The 19,297-nt window shown below is 44.4% G+C and overlaps 1 protein-coding gene across 10 annotated transcripts in view; it reads right to left on the bottom strand.

The window, feature by feature from the left end:
- Nucleotides 1-19,297, bottom strand: part of LOC139411319 (diacylglycerol kinase zeta-like) — a 118,297-nt gene that overhangs the window by 51,706 nt on the left and 47,294 nt on the right. For 5 of the 10 annotated variants that reach the window (XM_071157540.1, XM_071157537.1, XM_071157541.1 and 2 more), the window contains 2 exons: nucleotides 286-394; nucleotides 31-126 (listed from right to left, as the gene is read on the bottom strand). In XM_071157540.1, coding sequence (XP_071013641.1) covers nucleotides 31-126; nucleotides 286-394 — 205 coding nt within the window. Of the gene's footprint in view, nucleotides 1-30; nucleotides 127-285; nucleotides 395-1,149; nucleotides 2,803-13,638; nucleotides 13,765-19,297 lie in introns of those variants that run through there. The other 5 variants (XM_071157536.1, XM_071157534.1, XM_071157533.1 and 2 more) reach the window with 2 other exon arrangements.

The following is a 19,297-nucleotide window of genomic DNA, read 5'->3' on the forward strand; positions in this document are numbered from 1 at the left end:
CCAGGGGTAGCTGCACACAAACACACTCACCAGTGTCTTGGCGAAGCAGTGCTGCTCTCCGACGTAACAGAAGTCCCCAGAGACATTGGTCTCAAACCAGATGTGCTCCCCATACAGGGCGTTCTCCTGGAGGAAAAGGCAGAGTCTATTAAATACACCCTTTTTTTTTACCCTGACAAATAGGAATCTCAGCTCATAGAATCCACTACCAAACAGTATCTCTGGATAAATAAATGATGAGGTAACAAAAAAAGATCTATAAGCTGGGCCAGAGGCTGCACTTACGGTCCAGTCACAGCTGCTTCGGATCTCCCTGTCTGGGTCAAACTTGGCCAGGGCTGAGGCACTGGGCTGGGCAGACAGGTGCTGTAGACCCGATTTAGCGATGGCCTTCCTGAAAAGACACAGACACAACACCTTTGAAGGATTGCCATAACATCATTGAGATGACACTCCCAGTGTGATACGGCATCACAACACCAGTAAACTCAAGTGCCTAATGGTAAACCCACTCTTCACTGATGAAAAAAAGGTAGGCCCTGATCAAAGAGAGAGGTCCAGCACACATGATGAATAATGAAATGGTACATCTGACGTCATGCAATATACAGCTTTTGAAGTGGTTGCTTGTCCTTCCCTTCGGTAGGACAACACCCTGTTGAGCTGATGTGCAGTCAGGTACAGATGAGGTCTAGGTGGGTATTTGACAGGTTTGTGTGACTGAGACCCTGCATGAAAGGTGCTGTAGGAGTCACTCAACAAAAAATCCTAGCTTACATGTCAGCAACACAAAAGATCAGCAGAGTTAAGTGTAAAATATGAAAGATTTTCCAGTTTGCAGTTACATACTGCAGCAGGTTTAGACACAACCACTTGCTTAACTGACATCAACACTTTAGACCAGGAAGTGCTGGTATGGCTGGACAGGCAGGAATGGCCAGTGACTTTGGCATGCATTTCCACCTTTTATTGTTCGGATAAAACAAATAGTGTGGTCTTAAACATGCGCTGTGTACACAGACATTTTCTGTGTGTATTCTGCCATAGATGCCCCCTCTCCCACACACACACACACACACACACACACACACACACACACACACACACACACTGCCTGTAACCCAGGTGAAGGTAGGGGGGTCTACATACGAGACGAACCCACTCCAAGTCTCCAGGCGGGGGTCATAGTAGATGCCCTGCAGGGGGCTGAGGGACTCCCTGCGGCCTCTGGGTTTCCAGCAGGCGGAACAGTTCCTATACAGGGAACGGGAGGAGTGGCAGGCCACTATAGAGCTCCTGCGGCTGGGTGGGTGGACTAGCCTGCCTGGCCAGGCACTGTTGGAGAGGGTGGAAGGCCTCCGTAACTGGCTGGAGTGTCGATAACGCCCGTGCACACCGTAGACCGCCCTGCTACGGTGTACCGCCTCCGCCGGCAGCAGCTGGGAGGAGTTACGGCGCAGGCAGCGCAGGGCGCGGCTCAGGGGCCGGGGCTGGATGCTCTCCATCGTTAAGGCTGCCATACTATGAGCCTGATTCCAGTCCTCCCACGTCCTCTCTCCCTCTGGATATGATGATGATGATGATGATGCCGCTGTCCCCTCTCGTTCACTCCCGCTGCCCTCTGACCTGGTGCTACACTCTCTCTGACTGCAGCTGTCCCCCTCTGACTCGGAGCAGCACGAGGAGGGGCAGCTCTCAGTGTCCTCTCCTGACGCCCCCTCACCGCCCTGCGCCTCTGGTGCCCCCTTCTGCTGCTCCTCACTCATCTGGACCAGGCTGGCCAGCAGCATGGAGGGCCCCAGCAGGTGGGTGTCGATGGTTCGGAGCTTGCCGGCTTGCCGGCGGCGGACAGAGAAGCGGGGGTTGACACAGGCCACGGTGGTGCTAGAACGACGCCTGGTGTAGTATCTGGTCCTCGCTAGCTTCCCGCCTCCATAACAACAGTGCCCCCCCTGCACCTCGCTGGAGTGCCTGCGTTGTTGGTGAGCAGCGCATGCCAAGCCCACATTGGAGAATCTACGGCCCACATAACCTGACGGCAGGCCAACACTGGAGTGTCTTCGTTGGGCTTGAGCCATCGGCGACAGGCCTACACTGGATCTTCTGTGTCCGATAGGACCTGTGAATGGCAGTCCCACACTAGAGCGTCTGTGTTGGACCAGGCCAGCAGAGGGCAGTCCTACACTGGAGCGCCGGCGAGCCTTGCTTGTGGGCACTGCCACGCCAGGCCGTCTGTGTCGGGATTGCCCAGCCCCTTTCAGTCTAAAGTGCCGGCGGAAAAAGGTGTCCATGACAACCCACAGCTTCTGGGTCCCCTTTTCACTGTCCCTCTGCAGTGGCTGTTGGTACGAAAAATCAGTCTGTAAGCAAAACCTTCAAAACTGTACACAATCCACTATCCAACTGTTATCAATAGGGATACAGTACTGTTCTTTTCACCCCTGTGTGGAAAAGTTGAAAGTGAAATGTCTGAACTCGTATACTGCTGCCAGAGAAGGTAAAGCACACGAGACTAATCTGCGCCTAGACGCTCAAAGAGCAACGTCAATTGGCTGACTAGTGATACTGTCAGTAACCGAATCTGCTTACAAAGGGACATTCGACAACGCATCTAGAGCGATAACAGTTCCGTTCTCCAGTACAAGCAACGTGACCAGCCGCCCCGGTTCAATAACTCACCACCTGTAACGCTATACCTCGGTAGTGTTCTGTCTGGTGAAAGTAGAGCCGAGTCCAGGTCACCTATCACACGACAGCCATTGTGACGCCCCTACGGCACAAAGCCAGAGGATATATTTAGCAACTGCCTTTAATATTCTGTTTAATCTCCTCATCAGATACGCCACTTGACAGAACCAAAGAATGTGTCATTATCCATGAACCTCAACTCCATACAAAGCATTTCCCTCTGCCAACAATGAAAGGGAAGGGTGGATATCAACTTCATAAAAGGAAGTCATTGTTCTGATCATCTTTACTTCGATATCACAATCTGAATTATGAATTCATAAACCATTGTCTACATAGTTGCGATGTAGAGACGTGGGGCAAGGCTCAGGCAAACTCCACAGGATGCCAAGCTGTTGTATTACTGATCTCAGACCATCATAAATCACCCAGAGCCTCCTTCTTTGATTACATACAGACTGATACAGATACTCTTCACAGGAAGTGACATGTGTATAAGCAGTGGAGGTGCTCAGCGGCATTAGCCTGTCAACGCTTTGATTCAAGCTGAAGACGAGCTTCAACATCGGAGACAGGGTGTCTTCTCACATCCTGTGCCAGGCAGCTAATGCTAACAACAAACAAAGAAGATAGGTGAAGTATTTATGACAGAGAGATCCTAGGCCCCCTGTCAATTAAGTGTTGAGGATGAAGTATAGTGGACGGAAAGGCCAATTTTCCCTTTGAAATATTATACATGTCACGGATATTCTCGCTTCGCTCTATCTCTCTTGTGATGAAGGCTGGTTGTGAAGGAGAAACCGCGCACATACATAAAGCAACACCCTCCTCATTTCAATCTGAATGGATTCCTAGAACCCGCCAAAGGAGCCTTTGATCCTTCTCATCTCTTATTCTATTCATTAGACATTCAAAAAAGAAAGAAAAAGGTAATAATAAAAATGGCAAGAGGGTGGTGCGGGTGGGGTGAGGTGGGATGTGGAGGGGAGAGAAGCACGACCGAGGCAGGGGATAAAAGTACCACGCAGAGCAGAGATGGTTTCCGCCACACAAGCATCATTAATCCCATCTGTCATGCAGCATGAAGAGAGACAATGAGAGAAGACCTAGTGAGAAATTGATCAACGTCAGTCTCAGATGATTCAAACATTTTCTTAAACCGCAGGGATTCATCCACAGAGGTCTTACAGCGCCAGTGTATAAGGCACATTATTGGTTACTCATAGGAGGGTTTTTACACATACAGCGCCTATCCAGACCAGTTGACCTTTTCCATATGGTTAGGTTACAGCCTTATTCTAAGATGTATTAAACAGTTTTTTTCCTTTATCAACCCACACACAATACCCCATGATCACAACGCAAAAACAGGTTTTAAGAAATGTTTGCTAATTGATATTTATTGAAGCACCTTTGGCAGCGATTAAAGCCTCAAGTCTTTTTATTTTATAATAAGGCTAAATCAAGGGGTCTGAATACTATCCGAAGGCAATGTATATGCAGAGAGACATGGACTTTTATTTACTTACTCTCTCTATTGTACAGAGATATTTAGTTCGCCATAAGTGAGCAGGACTGAGGCCTATTAGCTTGATGTCACCTGACTGTGTACTGTAGCTGTCAGATTCATTTATTTAACAAAAGGTCCAATGCAGCAGTTTCTATCTCAAATCATTTCTGGGGTCACAATTAAGGACCCTACTGTGATTGTTTTCAAGTAAAATGTCAAAAAGAAATAGCATCTTAGCAAGAGCAAATTCTCAAACAATAATTCTGCTAGGACTGTCTGGGAGTGGTCTGAAATTTAAAACTAGCTGTTGACAGAGAGGTTTGGATCTCGCTTACTGATTGGTCTATTAACTAATTTACTGCCTGGTATGTCACCAGGCAGGCCAAAACTGCATCCCGTCAAAACATCTCAGGCGGTCTTTTCAAACAGCTCTTACACTAAAAGGGCATTATCATTATTTAACCAACCTCAGTGTGTAAATACTGTACAAACAAAACATAGGAAAACACATTTTTGACTGCACTTTAAACAAATATGATGAAAGTACATACTAAAAAACCTTTCGGGAATCCAGCACAAGAGGGACGCTGAGTGTTTCTGGCTCTAATATGAACCATCTCTTCAGTGTGTATTCCCAGCCTGGGTTTCCCACCCCCACACCCACCCCTGGAGCATTCTGAGAGTCAGGGTCAAAAGTCATCTGGCCGAGGCCTCAAGCATATGTGGCTGCATTCACGTACAGTAGCGTTTAAATCATAGATCAGGGAAAATGCGACAGTCTTTCAAAACAGAACCACAGACAAGGTCTTTGCCACTTGTTGACTTAACCGGCTACAGAATCTATGATAAATGTAATCACACTCCTGTCCAGTTCTTGAATGTTTTTATCTAGAAATGGTGACTTATGTTTATTATTATCCCTAGGTAGTCACAATATACTGTACGGTAGCCAACAGGTCCATTTAGCAAACCCCTAAAGGTGGCTATGATTAAACTCAGTCAGTATCACTGTATCAACTCTATGGCTAAGATAAGCTCGAAACACAAGCTCGCAAGTCCCTAGATTGATCATTTCCTCCCCCTCCCTCCTGCCTACTAACTCTATGAAGAGTTAAATACCGACTGTTCGATTGACAGATAGATAACAAGGTTATGGAAATAGACTGGTTACCCCCCCAAAAAAAAAATATATATAAGCTCAACACATCAACGTTAGACTCTCCAGGCCTACATCCTCTCAAATATGTGCATTTAGCATCATTTACGTGCGTCACAGTGAGCGCATGCTGTGCATTAACTCAATAGATTCCTCGTTTAGAACTGCTTAAAAGCATTGGGTTTTTCTATGGCACAACCTTGTTACGACGGTCAGTCCATGCACTCCCAAACAAATCAATTTGAAATACAATGCATCCGGGAAAAAAAACAACACAATACCATACACACACACGTAACAAAAATACATAAACACAGACAGGTCTACATCCCCCCCCCCACACACACACATTCCTGTTTGTATTATGGCCTCCATTCCTGACAGATGAATTAGTCACAGGCCCCTCCCATTGCCTGATACAGATCGGGATTAACAAAACGTAGACTGACCCAGCATCCGCTGTTACAAAACTCCCTCTAATACCTAGCAAGTCGAACTGGGGAAGGCTCCCGAGATGCGTAGTGGTCTAAGGAACCGCATCGCAGTGCTAGCTGTGCCACTAGAGATTCTGAGTTCGAGTCCAGGCTCTGTCGCAGCCGGGCCGCGACCGGGAGACCCATGAGGCAGCGCACAATTGGCCCAGCGTCGTCCGGGTTAGGGGAGTGTTTGGCCGGCAGGCATGTCCTTGTCCCATCGCGCACTAGCGACTCCTGTGGCGGGCCGGGTGCAGTGCACCGTTGCCAGGTGCACAGTGTTTCCTCCAACACATCGGTGCTGCTGGCTTCCGGGTTAAGCGGGCATTGTGTCGGCCTGGTTGGGTTGTTTTTTGGAGGATGCACGGCTCTCGACCTCTCCCAAGTCCGTACGGGAGTTGCAGCGATGAGACAAGACTGTAAATACCGATTGGATAGCATAAAATTGGGGATTGGGGAAACGTGTTCTCTGGAGTGATGAATCACGCTTCACCGTAGATGTCAGGAGAATGCTACCTGCATAGTGCCAACTGTAAAGTTTGGTGGAGGAGGAATAATGGTCTGGGGCTGTTTTTCATGGTTCGGGCTAGGCCCCTTAGTTCCAATGAAGGGAAATCTTAATGCTACAGCATACAATGACATTCTAGATGATAATGTGCTTCCAACTTTGTGACAACAGTTTGGGGAAGGCCCTTTCCTTGTTTCAGCATGACAATGCCTCTGTGCACAAAGCGAGGGCCATAAGGAAATGGTTTGTCGATATTAGTGTGGAAGAACTTGACTGGCCTGCACAGAGCCCTGACCTCAACCCCATCAAACACCTTTGGGATTAATAGGAATGCCTACTGCGAGCCAGTTCTAATCGCCCACATCAGTGCCCGACATCACTAATGCTCGAGGCTGAACAGAAGCAAGACACCCCGCAGCAATGTTCCAACATCTAGTGGAAAGCCTTCCCAGAAGAGTGGAGGCTGTTATAGCAGCAAAGGGGGGGACCAACTCCATACTAATGCCCATGATTTTGGAATGTGATGTTCGACGATCACGTAGTGTATATGATGTGGGACAGGAAGAGTACTGGGCTATTTATAGCACCCCCTCTGTTTATATTCTCCCGGCTGCTCTCTCACTGCTGCTGCCTCCCGCCCGCTGCATCCCGCCAGGCCCCACATGTACACGTCACAGATAAGAGTCAAAAGAGACTACCTCCTGCTATGCCTCACAGATAGAGCGGGGGAGAGTGTGTGTGCACCAGTGAGAGAGAACGGGTGGGGAGAGGAAGAGAGAGACAGAAAGACTTCTCCCTCCTAGACCAGGGCTCTCCAACCCTGTGCTAGAGTGCTACCGTCCTGTAGGTTTTTCACTCCAGCCCTAATATAGCACACCTGATTTCTAATAATTAGCTGGTTGTGAAGCTGAATCAAGTTAGTTACAACTAGGGTTGGAGTGTCAACCTACAGAAGGGTAAGCTCCCCATGCCTGCTGGTTTGAGGCATTAAGCCCACCAGCTTATCAACCCAGTCCGAGTTGGGTAACCACAGCAACCTGTTGCCCTAGATTACTGAGGCGTGCTCCAATGAGGGCGGTGTCATGGAGCCATCATCCAGGTCAATGTGCCTGGGTTAGGGGTGGGCATCAGGCCAAGTGTGTGCACCCACTACCCCCGGCCCCTGATCGATCTGGACATCCTGGTCTGTTAAATGCATTAATACCACAGGGGCGAATGTAAATGAGATCGACAGTACCGGATTCTAGCAAAGCATCATGCCTCAAACCAAGCTGCATCAAGACTAGCTGCATCTTTTTTTTTGCCTTTACCTCCTTTATCTCATCTCATTTGCTCACATCGTATATAGAATAATTTTTCCCTACTGTATTATTGACTGTATGTTTGTTTTACTCCATGTGTAACTCTGTGTTGTTGTATTGCGTTGAACTGCTTTGCTGGGCTCGAGGCCTAAGGTCCTTGGCCAGGTCGCAATTGTAAATGAGAACTTGTTCTCAACTTGCCTACCTGGTTAAATAAAGGTGAAAATAAAAATGTAAAAATACATCTAGGGGGACTACCTGTGTGGCCAAGGATGAGTGTAATCACCTCTACTGTTGTACTGTCAATGTTTTGGCTTTGTTACGACCCTGAGTAGAGTGATGTGATTTGAACAGGGGGTTTTGATAAGCCTGCTGCTGTGATACATTTCACATGCCTTAGGATTTACCCTTTCACCCAAAGCAGCTGAAAGTGATTAGTTGTCCCATTAAGGTTCCGCAAATGCAGGAGTTAATCACCAAATCCTTGACAAACAAAATGTATAATAATCCATTCAAGGTACCCTCAGATAGAAGTAGGCTAAACGTGAACCGTACGTATCCTAAGTACATATAGGCACTGAAATGTTTATGGGGGGGGGGGGGGGGGGGGTGTATATTTTGTTCCTTTCTCACGTTTTAATATGTCGCAAAACGGATTAACCAAAGTTGCAGTGACACGGTCACAATTTTGAAATGTCACTTTCACATGGTAGCTCTCAAATGTCCCTGCAAAGCAGCAGTACGGTGCAGTATGCGAGCGGTGCTCAGTGTGAGCCTGAGCCATGTTGACAGCATGGTGTGAGAGAATGGAGTCGAGAGGGAGTGTCAGTAAAAAGCAATTAGGTTACCAGTGGACCTGAGAAACAGAGGAGGACTTGTTTTTGTTTCCATTCGGAGTTAAGGACCTTAGGCCTCGAGCCCAGCCTTCAGCCACTGTTTGACAGAAATAAAACCTATTCAACCTGCAAATGAAGTCACTGCGCTGTGAGCCCAACGTTGAGTCAGAATGTCTTACTCTTAGTAATTAGTAGATTATTGACTTTCCTTTCTGCGGAGGAGAAGTTGTATGCGACAGCAGAGAAAAGGAGTTGAGCTGTTATTCGGTTGGATCCTCCATGGGAAAAGAAAAGTGAGGTGGGGTCACAGCCAGCAAATACCACCACTGGAAAATATCACCATAACTAGCCTATTAAATATTTACATGTAAAACATACAAAAAGGTCAGTAGGAATAAATAGCCACGGAGCTCGTGTCCTTCAGAATCGCATAGTGCGTGATAATAGCGGCAGTCAAGAATGAAGCCTTAATGCTGCTGCTCTCGGTTTGGTAAACACTCCAATGTCCATCAAATTTATACTTTCCCTTCCACTGTAAGCAAAAGTAAATGTCACCATCTTGGCACGTCTGTGGATACATCTCCCTTAGATCCTCTGAAGGCACTTGTATTGATGATGAATCCCCCTGTGTAGAGGGAGACTTTGGACGTGTCCTAGAAAGCCTCTGGGGAAAATGCCTAATCTGGACTGTGTTAACTCTCCCAGGCTAGGTCGTCCTCTAGGACAGTGTCAAATAACTAAGCTACCCTTATATAATGGATGTGCAATGAACTGAAATGTTGCCTGAAGGTCTGTTAACAGATATGGAGTGGAATAATTCACAGATTGCAAAAAATGATTATTTTGTGGGCTGATTTCACAAACATAGAGCTCTGTGCACTACATGTCTCCTCTCTCCATCCCTATATAGGTCTGTCTCCTCGCTCTCTCCCTCCCTTTAACATAAACATCCATTCATTGAGCTTCAGCACAACACTTCAGGGCTGGCTGGCACAGCCTGATGGGAGCTCAGAGAGCACACCATTTCCACAGCCATGTCAACATAGCTAGCACGGCGAATAGCACCGGCTACAGTAATTTATGGAGGGAAAATTAAATTGCTAATCTGTAGTAGAGGGAAACTGAGGTTTCTCACAGACTGGACAGAATGGGCAGACAGACTGGACCAGAGATCCTTTGGTCCAGGATCAGATCAGAAGCCTGGTCTGGTCCATAATCCTTTCCCCACTACTGTGGTGTCACTCAGCACACCCTGATCAATGGCTCAAGTCAGGAGCTTGCACTACAACAGCAGTATCAGTGATGGTGATGGTTGTTGTTATCCCCCTCTCTCTAGTTTAATAGTCAGTCAGTATGCCTATACACCGGGTGTACAAAACACTAGGAACACCTGCTCTTTCCATGACATAGACTGACCAGGTGAACGCTATGATCTCTTATTGATGTCACTTGTTAACTTGACTTCAAATCGGTGTAGATGAAGGGGAGGAGACAATTTAGAGTAGATTTTTAAGCCTTGAGACAATTGAGACATGGATTGTGTCCATGTGCCATTCAGAGGGTGAATGGGCAAGACAAAATAGTTAAGTGCCTTTGAACAGGGTTTGGTAGTAGGTGCCAGGCGAACCAGTTTGAGTGTGTCAAGAATTGCAATGCTGCTATGTTTTTCCTCGCTCAACAGTGTCCTGTGTATCAATAATGACCCACCACCCAAAGGACATCCAGCCAACTTGACACAACTGTGGGAAGCTTGGAGTCAACATGGGCCAGCATCCCTGTGGAACGCTTTCGGCACCTTGTAGTCCATGCCCTGACGAATTGAGGCTGTTCTGGCGGTTAAAAGGGGTGCAATTAGGAAGGTGTCCCTAATGGTATGTACACTCAGTGTATTTATCTGATGTTAAGGCATTCCTATTGGTTGGTTGAGTTTACATATCAATAAGGTGTTACGCCATTGGTCATGCTTGCAGATGGGGGGAGATTGCAAACATAAATTCTTCCCAGCCTGATATTGTTATGTAAGCGGTAGGTCACGTTCTGAAATACTGTATACTATTTTCATATTTACAATGTGTATGCGTTCACTATGCACATGTCCTGATTTGTGTATATATACAGTACCAGTCAAAAGTTGACACACCTACTCATTCAAAGGACATTGTAGAATAATAGTGAAGACATCAAAACTATGAACTAACATATGGAATCATGGAGTAACCAAAAAAGTGTTAAACAAATCAAAATACATGTTATATTTTAGATTCTTCAAAGTACGTTACCTTATTAAATATCAGTGATACTATCAAGAGCAGTGTGCGGTTTCCTTTTTCCTTCATCTTGTTCAGCTGTTGCCATGCACCTGCAAAAAAGATTGCTCAGATGTGCGAGTGCCTTTTGAATTTTAGATTCTTCAAAGTAGACACCCTTCGCCTTGATGACAGCTTTGCACACTCTTTGAATTCTTTCAACCATCTTCATGAGAAATGCTTTTCCAACAGTCTTGAAGGAGTTTCTGAGCACTTGAGCTGAGCACTTGTTGGCTGCTTTTCCTTCACTCTGCGGTCCAACTCATCCCAAACCATCTCAATTGGGTTGAGGTCGGGTGATTGTGGAGGCCAGGTTAATTGACACAGCACTCCATGACTCTCCTTCTTGGTCAAATAGCCCTTACACAGGCTGGAGGTGGGTTTTGGGTCATTGTCCTGTTCAAAAACAAGTGATATTGATAAGCGCAAACGAGATGGGATGGCGTATCATTGCAGAATGCTGTGGTAGCCATGCTGGTTAAGTGTGCCTTGAATTCTAAATACATCACTGATAATGTCATCAGCAAAGCACACCCCACACCATCACACCTCCTCCATGCTTCACGGTGGGAACCACACATGCGGAGATCATCCGTTCACCTACCCTGCGTCTCACAAAGACACGGCCGTTGGAATCAAAAATCTCAAATTTTGACTCCTCAGACCAAAGGATAGATTTCCACCGGTCTAATGTCCATTGCTCGTGTTTCTTGGCCCAAGCAAGTTATTGGTGTCCGTTAGTAATGGTTTCTTTGCAGCAATTCGACCATGAAGGTCTGATTCAAGCAGTCTCCTCTGAACAGTTTATGTTGAGATGTGTTTGTTACTTGAACCCTGTGAAGCATTTATTTGGGCTGCAATCTGACTTGCAGCTAACTCTAATGAACGTATCCTCTACTGCATAGGTAACTCTGGGTCTTCCTTTCCTGTGGCGGTCCTCATGAGAGCCAGCTTCATCATAGCACTTGATGGTTTTTGCAACTGTACTTGAAGAAACTTTCAAAGTTTTCTGGATTGACTGACCTTCATGTCTTAAAGTAATGATGGACTGTTTGCTTATTTGAGCTGATCTTGCCATAATATGGACTTGGTCTTTTACCAAATCGGGCTATCTTCTGTATACCACCCCTACCTTGTCACAACACAACAGATTGGCTCAAATGCATTAAAGGAAAGAAATTCCACAAATTCACTTAAAAAAAGGCACACCTGTTAATTGAAATGCATTCCAGGTGACTACCTCATGAAGCTGGTTGAGAGAATACCAAGAGTGTGCAAATATGTCATCAAGGCAAAGGGTGGCTACTTTTACAAATCTCAAAGGTAAAATATATGTTGATTTGTTTAACACTTTTTTGGTTACTACATGACATATGTGCTATCTCATAGTTTTGATGTCTTCACTATTATTCTGCAATTTGGAAAATAGTACAAATAAAGAAAAACCCTGGAATGCGTACTGTAGGTGTGTCCAAACCTTTGACTGGTACTGTATATTGATGTTGTCCTATGCATCTGCATGCTTGATGACATCATGGGTATGTCCATTACATGGACTCTACTCTTTAACAACCACTGTGGGCTGCAGTTCTAAAACACTGGTTTTTCCCACCTTGCTCCATGCCCAAACAAACGCACAATTAGTCAAGAGAACATTGAGTCACTTACATTTTCCACATGATTACCATAATGTTGTAATTCGATTGTAACCTATCAGCAAATCATTTCTCTTTTACAATACTCTTTTTTCCAAGACATTTCCCCAATGTTGTGTACACTACTCTACAACTGTTCTAGGGTAGCCTACATTACACTCGTATTCACATACCTTATGGCGTAACCCTAAAATGAGTATCATGAGGTACAACTGTTGCCTGAAAGAGGCCCATTGGGCCCCCCTGGTCTGCTGATCAGTCAGCGTGGGGGAAACAATGTCACTACAAGTCCAAGGTTGTCTCTGTCTGTTATCGAACCCTACACAGCCAAACTGATAGGGGCTCCTGGGAAAAGGTACAACAGATCTCTCACCTAATACTGTCCATCTCCAGAGAAAGCAAGATCTACTTCAGCACAGCACAACCAGATATAGTTTGTTTTCAACTTGTATGGTTGGTCAATTGTATGGTTGGTCAATTGTATGGTTGGTCAATTGTATGGTTGGTCAATTTTTCGGAACTCACTTAATGAAAAACAGATATGGTTTGTGTAATGCACAAAACCCCTCTGTCTTGACAGGGTGTACAGTTTAAAACAAACCACATGAATAGAAAACACTAGATAACCCCTTACATGACAGCCAAATGCATTTTTCCCTCTGAGTACAGTGTCATTTCATTATGAGTAAACTAAGACATTTTAGTGTGCCCTTTTTCAAATATACAACAACAGGTACAAGTACACATCGTCTCGACTACAACTCACAAAGAAAAAGGCACAACGGAACAGTTGTTCCTACTCTGGCAGTATTTCCTCCGCTGTTCTCAGAAAATACACATTAAATCCCTGTGTATTGTAGGGGACCTCCCAAAACATTCAAGAATGACGGATAGAGCGAGTGACACCCTTCAAAAAGAGCACCATCAGGCAGCTTTATCATGAGTTCAAACACTTTTTTTTTTATGCCACCGCAATGCCTCTGTTCCATCAACAAAACACTTCTCTGGCAGCGCACAGCCTCGCGTGGAAAATCAAACAGCAGATTAGCTGCTACGCTATATCCACAGTGCACACAACCAACTGAAGCCCGCAAAGGGGCAAAAAGATACAGCACTGCATCCTGAAATAGTATAAGCAATAACAACATAATAAGAACACAGCACACGCAAGTCAATTGAAAAATAGTCATGACTCAAAATACAACCTGATGGAAGCAGGTAAACAACCATCCACGCCTCTCCCCAGTTTGTCTAACTTTTAGTCCATGTGTGACGGAGCGAGAGGGAAAGAGAAAGAGAGAAAGAGAGTGAGCGACAACAGAGCGGTTCATGTGGAGGGAGAATGTGTGTCACAGCCAGGCAGACTAGGAGGGGGAGTGTCGGGCAGGGGGGTGAACGGTTACACTAAAATAACTCTGGTCATAGAGCACACTTCCTTGATGAGCCGTTAACTTGAGTGTTCATGCTCTCTCATACATACGTAAACTGAATGCACACACACACACACACACACGCACACGCACACGCACACACACACACACACACACACACACACACACACACACACACACACACACACACACACACACACACACACACACACACCACAGGATTTAATTTAGCTTTAAAGAGCGACTGCCTTTAAAAAGCAACGAATACCTTTGAAAACAGCTTGTGTGGTATTGATATGAGTTAGAAACAGTTATTCTAGCGTCAAAATTGATTACAAAGTGTAAATAGGATCATTTCGGTCATAAAGTCAGTCTTGTCTAAAACTGAGTTTGGAACATCTGTGTGTCACAATGGGTAAATGAAGGTTGGGTTTTGATTTAATGATGTCCATTTGCCCACAAACATGGGGTGAACAGCCGCGGTGATTGCTCTCTATCCAATAACTATGACAGTGAGACAAACCTGCCCAGCAATTATGACTTTGTTTACATTAAGATAAGACATCACAAAAAGAAAATCTTGAGAAATACTGCACCAAACACCTTAGTTTGATGTAAAATTGCGCAACCTAAACATCCTCGGAAAACGTAATAACAGATTTCTTGAGTTATCTTAGATTCATTCTGGGGATTTTGAAGAAGTGAAATAGGCTCGAGCGTCTACAGTGTCTCATGTGGGACAAACATCATTTACCAAATGCGGAATCGGTCAGGAAACACACCTCCAAGACTGAAATCAAATGAGCAACAGAAAAACACACGTGCCAACTGGCGTGTTCAGTCGGTCACTCTCTAGGGTAAATCCATTCAAATTCTCTCTCCATTTGGTCTGAACGAAACCTTCCATATATACAGTAGTTGCCAATTGTAGAAGTGCACAAGAGATAAAGGTGCTCAAAACGGACCTATTTTGCATATCCCACCATACCATGAGACAAGCATGTCTTCATCACTGGAAAAGAGAAACGGTTGATATTGATTTCATTTAAAAGCTTACAAACAGGGTTGTCAAACTATTTTATAATTTCTGGAGAGAAAACAAATCATGAATTTAGATTTTTTTTCATATTCACATACCGTACCAGTCAGAAGTTTGGACACCTACTCATTGAAGGGTTTTTCTATATTTTTACTGTCATCAAGGCAAAGGGTGGCTACTTTGTTTAACACTTTTTTGGTTACTACATGATTCCATGTGTGTTATTTCATAGTTTTGATTTCTTCACTATTATTCTACAATGTAGAAAATAGTCAAAATAAAGAAAAACCCTGGAATGAGTAGGTGTGTCCAAACTTTCGACTGGCACTGTATGTTGTAGCTTAGACCCTGTTTTACAGCATCTTAGGTTTTTGTGTTGTGCCTGCCATTGGTTGAGACACCACATGCTCTTGAATACAGGGTGGGTGTCATGTTTTGGCTGATAAATGTACTAAAATGGGAATGCAATAAACATTTCAACTTTCAAATGGTACCACCAGACTGGACCATTGACCCTTTGGTCCAGGATCAGATCAGAAACCTTGCCTGGTCCATAACCTTTCCATACAATCCTTTCCCCTATACAAATGGTACCACCAGACTGGACCATTGACCCTTTGGTCCAGGATCAGATCAGAAACCTTGCCTGGTCCATAACCTTTCCATACAATCCTTTCCCCTATACAAATGGTACCACCAGACTGGACCATTGACCCTTTGGTCCAGGATCAGATCAGAAACCTTGCCTGGTCCATAACCTTTCCATAAAATACTTTCCCCTATACAAATGGTACCACCAAGAGATGTTTTAAAATATACTGTCAATCCTCCATAGGAAATCTATTGAAATCATAGAAATATAGATCATAGAATAGACATGACCATTAAAGTTGACATTCAACAATGGGTGGACCGGCGGTCATCTTTGTGTTAGTAATTAGAAGTTACAATTTCAATTCAATTAAAATTTCAATGGTGTACCAGCTAAATTCCTGTTGTCTGAATCGATAGAATTCAAAGAATTGACCTATGATTGAAATGCACCCACACCGTATTCAAAAGCATGAAATGTCTCAACCAATGGAGGGTACAACACAAAAACCTCAGATGATGTGAAATAGCATCTAAGTTACAACATATACAAAGAAAAATAGGAGTTTACGCGTTAAGATATTTTTAAACCTTTAACACTTACCATATTTATAAAAATATATATGTATATTTTTTTAAATAGTTTGGCAACACTGTTTGTAACTGTTTTAATGATATTGAACTCAACCGTTTATCTTTTCCAGTGATGAAGACATGGATGTCTCATGGTTGAGTGAGTGCGAAATGGTTGAAATTGGAGAACTTTTATCTCCTGAATGTTTTGGCATTCAGGTCCAAAAAGTCACTTTGACAACTTCTTCCATTGGCAAACATGTCTGGAAAGTTCTGTTTCAAATCCAAAGAGATGCTGTCAAAAAGGGATTCAATTCAACTGGATTTAATCTCTCTAATGCACTTGCTCAAATACACAGTGCTGTCAGAGATAATAGTCAAGACAACAATGCTATGCCCATCAGAACCCAATGACTGACCAACATTGCAAAATCAAACCAACATGTTTTTGAGGTCTAGCTTTGGCAAGTACTGTCTGTTCAGTGATATTAATGTCCCAGTGTTGCACATGTATTCAAATAAATAAAAACGACTCTAAAAAGGAGTTGGGTGCCACTTGACTTTAATGCTACACAGATGTCCATCTCTCCACGTTGGAGTGTCCCGTGTCCCCTTAACTGGCCCACAGGCAAGGTTGTATCTGACACACACATCAAATCACATTGTATTTGTCACATGCGCCGAATACAACTGGTGTAGACTTTACCGTGAAGTGCAGAGTTTAAAATAGTAACACAGGAGGAAAAAAAATAAATACACAAGAATGTATCTATTTACAGTACCAGATCAATGTGCAGATGTACGAGGTATTTGAGGTAGATACTGTGTATATACATGAATGTAGGGTAAAGTGACTAGGCATCAGGATAGATAAAAAAATTAAGTGTGTAAAAGTGTGGGTGTGTGCGAATGTGTGTCTAATGTGTGTGTGTGCATGTGTTGTGTCGGTATGCATGTGTGTGTTACGTGTGTGTGTGCGTATGTAGTGTATGCGGTTTTGTGTGCGAGTGTTAATGTAGTGTGTGAGAGTGAGTGTGTATATAAACTCAGCAAAAAAAGAAACGTCCTCTCACTGTCAACTGCGTTTATTTCCAGCAAACTTAACACGTGTAAATATTTGTATGAACATAACAAGATTCAACAACAGACATAAACTGAATAACTTCCACAGACATGTGACTAACAGAAATTGAATAATGTGTCCCTGAAAAAGGGGGGGGGGGTCAAAATCAAAAGTAACAGTCAGTATCTGGTGTGGCCACCAGCTGCATTAAGTACTGCAGTGCATCTCTTCCTCATGGACTGCACCAGATTCCACAGTTCTTGCTGTGAGATGTTACCACACTATTCTACCAAGGCACCTGCAAGGATATTTCTGGGGGGAATGGCCCTAGCCCTCACCCTCCAATCCAACAGGTCCCAGACGTGCTCAATGGGATTGAGATCCGGGCTCGTCGCTGGCCATGGCAGAACACTGACATTGTTGTGTTTAAATATTGTCTAGTAAATGTGCGTAGGGTCAGTGTAAGATAGTTAGGTTACCATTAATTTACTATTTAGTCTGGCTATATAGCAGTCTTATGGTTTGGGGGCAAAAGCTGTCAAGGAGCCTGTTAGTCTGAGAGCCGATGCTCCGGTACCATTACCCGGATGGTAGCAGAGTGAACAGCCTATGGGTTGGGTAGCTGTTTAGACACTTGCCAGCTGGTCTGCACATGCTTTGAGAACGCACCCTGTTATTTCGTCAGATCATTAACCTGTTTAAATGTTTTGCTCACATCGGCCACAGAGAGCAAGATTTCACACACACACACTCCTGCCATCCTGGCCTCCACGTTGCTATCCTGCAGGGCCTCCCCTGACTCCCTTCTGGTTCGCCAGAGGGCATGGGCTGGCACCCCCTACAGAGACATTGTCCACAGTTCTGTTTCTATGGCCACACCACTAGAGCTGAAGAAAAAAAAAGAGAGAGATCTACCCATAGGCAAGGATAGAGAGGGAGTGATAAAAAAAGGGGGGATATAGAATTTCACTGTTTGTGTGGCTGTGTATTGGCTTAGGAGAACGCTACGTTCTGAAGTTGAGCCATTAGTGTCTTATTACCGATATTGCACATCTGCGCTATGCAGGGATGACTAACCACAAATATTACTAACTAACTCATGTCTCAGCGCCGGTAAACTGACACTCAGCAGTCTCATACGCCTGCTCTGTGCGACCAGAGCTGTTATGGCTGATGAGTATGACCGTGCAACAGTGTTGCGCTGCGTGGGCAGACCACACGCACACTCAGGCTGCAGCCCTGGCAGCCCTGACACTGTTAAGAGCACAAGGCCACAGACAGCCGAACCGAGACACCGTCTCCATATCAAACACGGCTCGGCTGCACTGTGGGCGAATGGAGGAACACGTTACTATGCTGAATTGAGTTAATTTGCTGGAAATCAAAAAGTGATCGTTTCGTGTCCTATTGCAAGCTCTCTTCCTGTAACCTTTGGTGAGAGGCTTGTTAAAGCTGACACCTGCAATGCTGTGGTGGGGTGTGCACTGTGCTAAATAAGGAGAAGCTAGGAAGATACTGTCACTAATATAAGTCATAAGACATAACAAAATGAAATAGATATCCAGGTGTCTTGTGTTCTCACACAGGAAGAAACACAAATGTCAAGAAGGAAGTTTTGTGATTGGGTACTCTTGGCGTGGTGGTTTCGATAAGGAAGCAAGGCAAGATGGTAGCGGTGCAATATTCAGGATGGGGACTTTTATTTTAAGTGAGAATAGGGAAATAAACAGCATTTTAGTCATTTAGCAAACACTTATCCAGAGAGACCTAAAGTTCATTAATCTTTAAAGAGAAACTCCACCATTTTTTAACCTAATTTGTATTACTCCAGCACAATACCATTGTCTACACATGTGAAAACCTTCGCATTTCTACATTTTGTAGAAAAAAAATATATACATTTAAAAAAGTTCTACCCAATGACATGATGTCGTGGGGAGCAAAAGATACCCTCCCTCTGGCTAGAAACTTGTTGCAGGTTTTGGAAATCCCCGTTTAAATTTTTATTTTATTTCATCCTAACCTGTCATGTCACAGAGAAGCATTTCTTAGGACTTTTCTTCATATCTTTTTAACCACAGATCATAGAAACGCGCCGTTTCACATATGTAGACACTGGTATGGTGCTGGAGATAATGAATACAAGGTTGAAAAGTGGCAGAATTGCCCTTTAAGGTAGCAAGGTGAGACCACATATCATAGCTACT

This window comes from Oncorhynchus clarkii, chromosome 6 (genome assembly GCF_045791955.1).
Source record: "Oncorhynchus clarkii lewisi isolate Uvic-CL-2024 chromosome 6, UVic_Ocla_1.0, whole genome shotgun sequence".
NCBI lineage: Eukaryota > Metazoa > Chordata > Actinopteri > Salmoniformes > Salmonidae > Oncorhynchus > Oncorhynchus clarkii.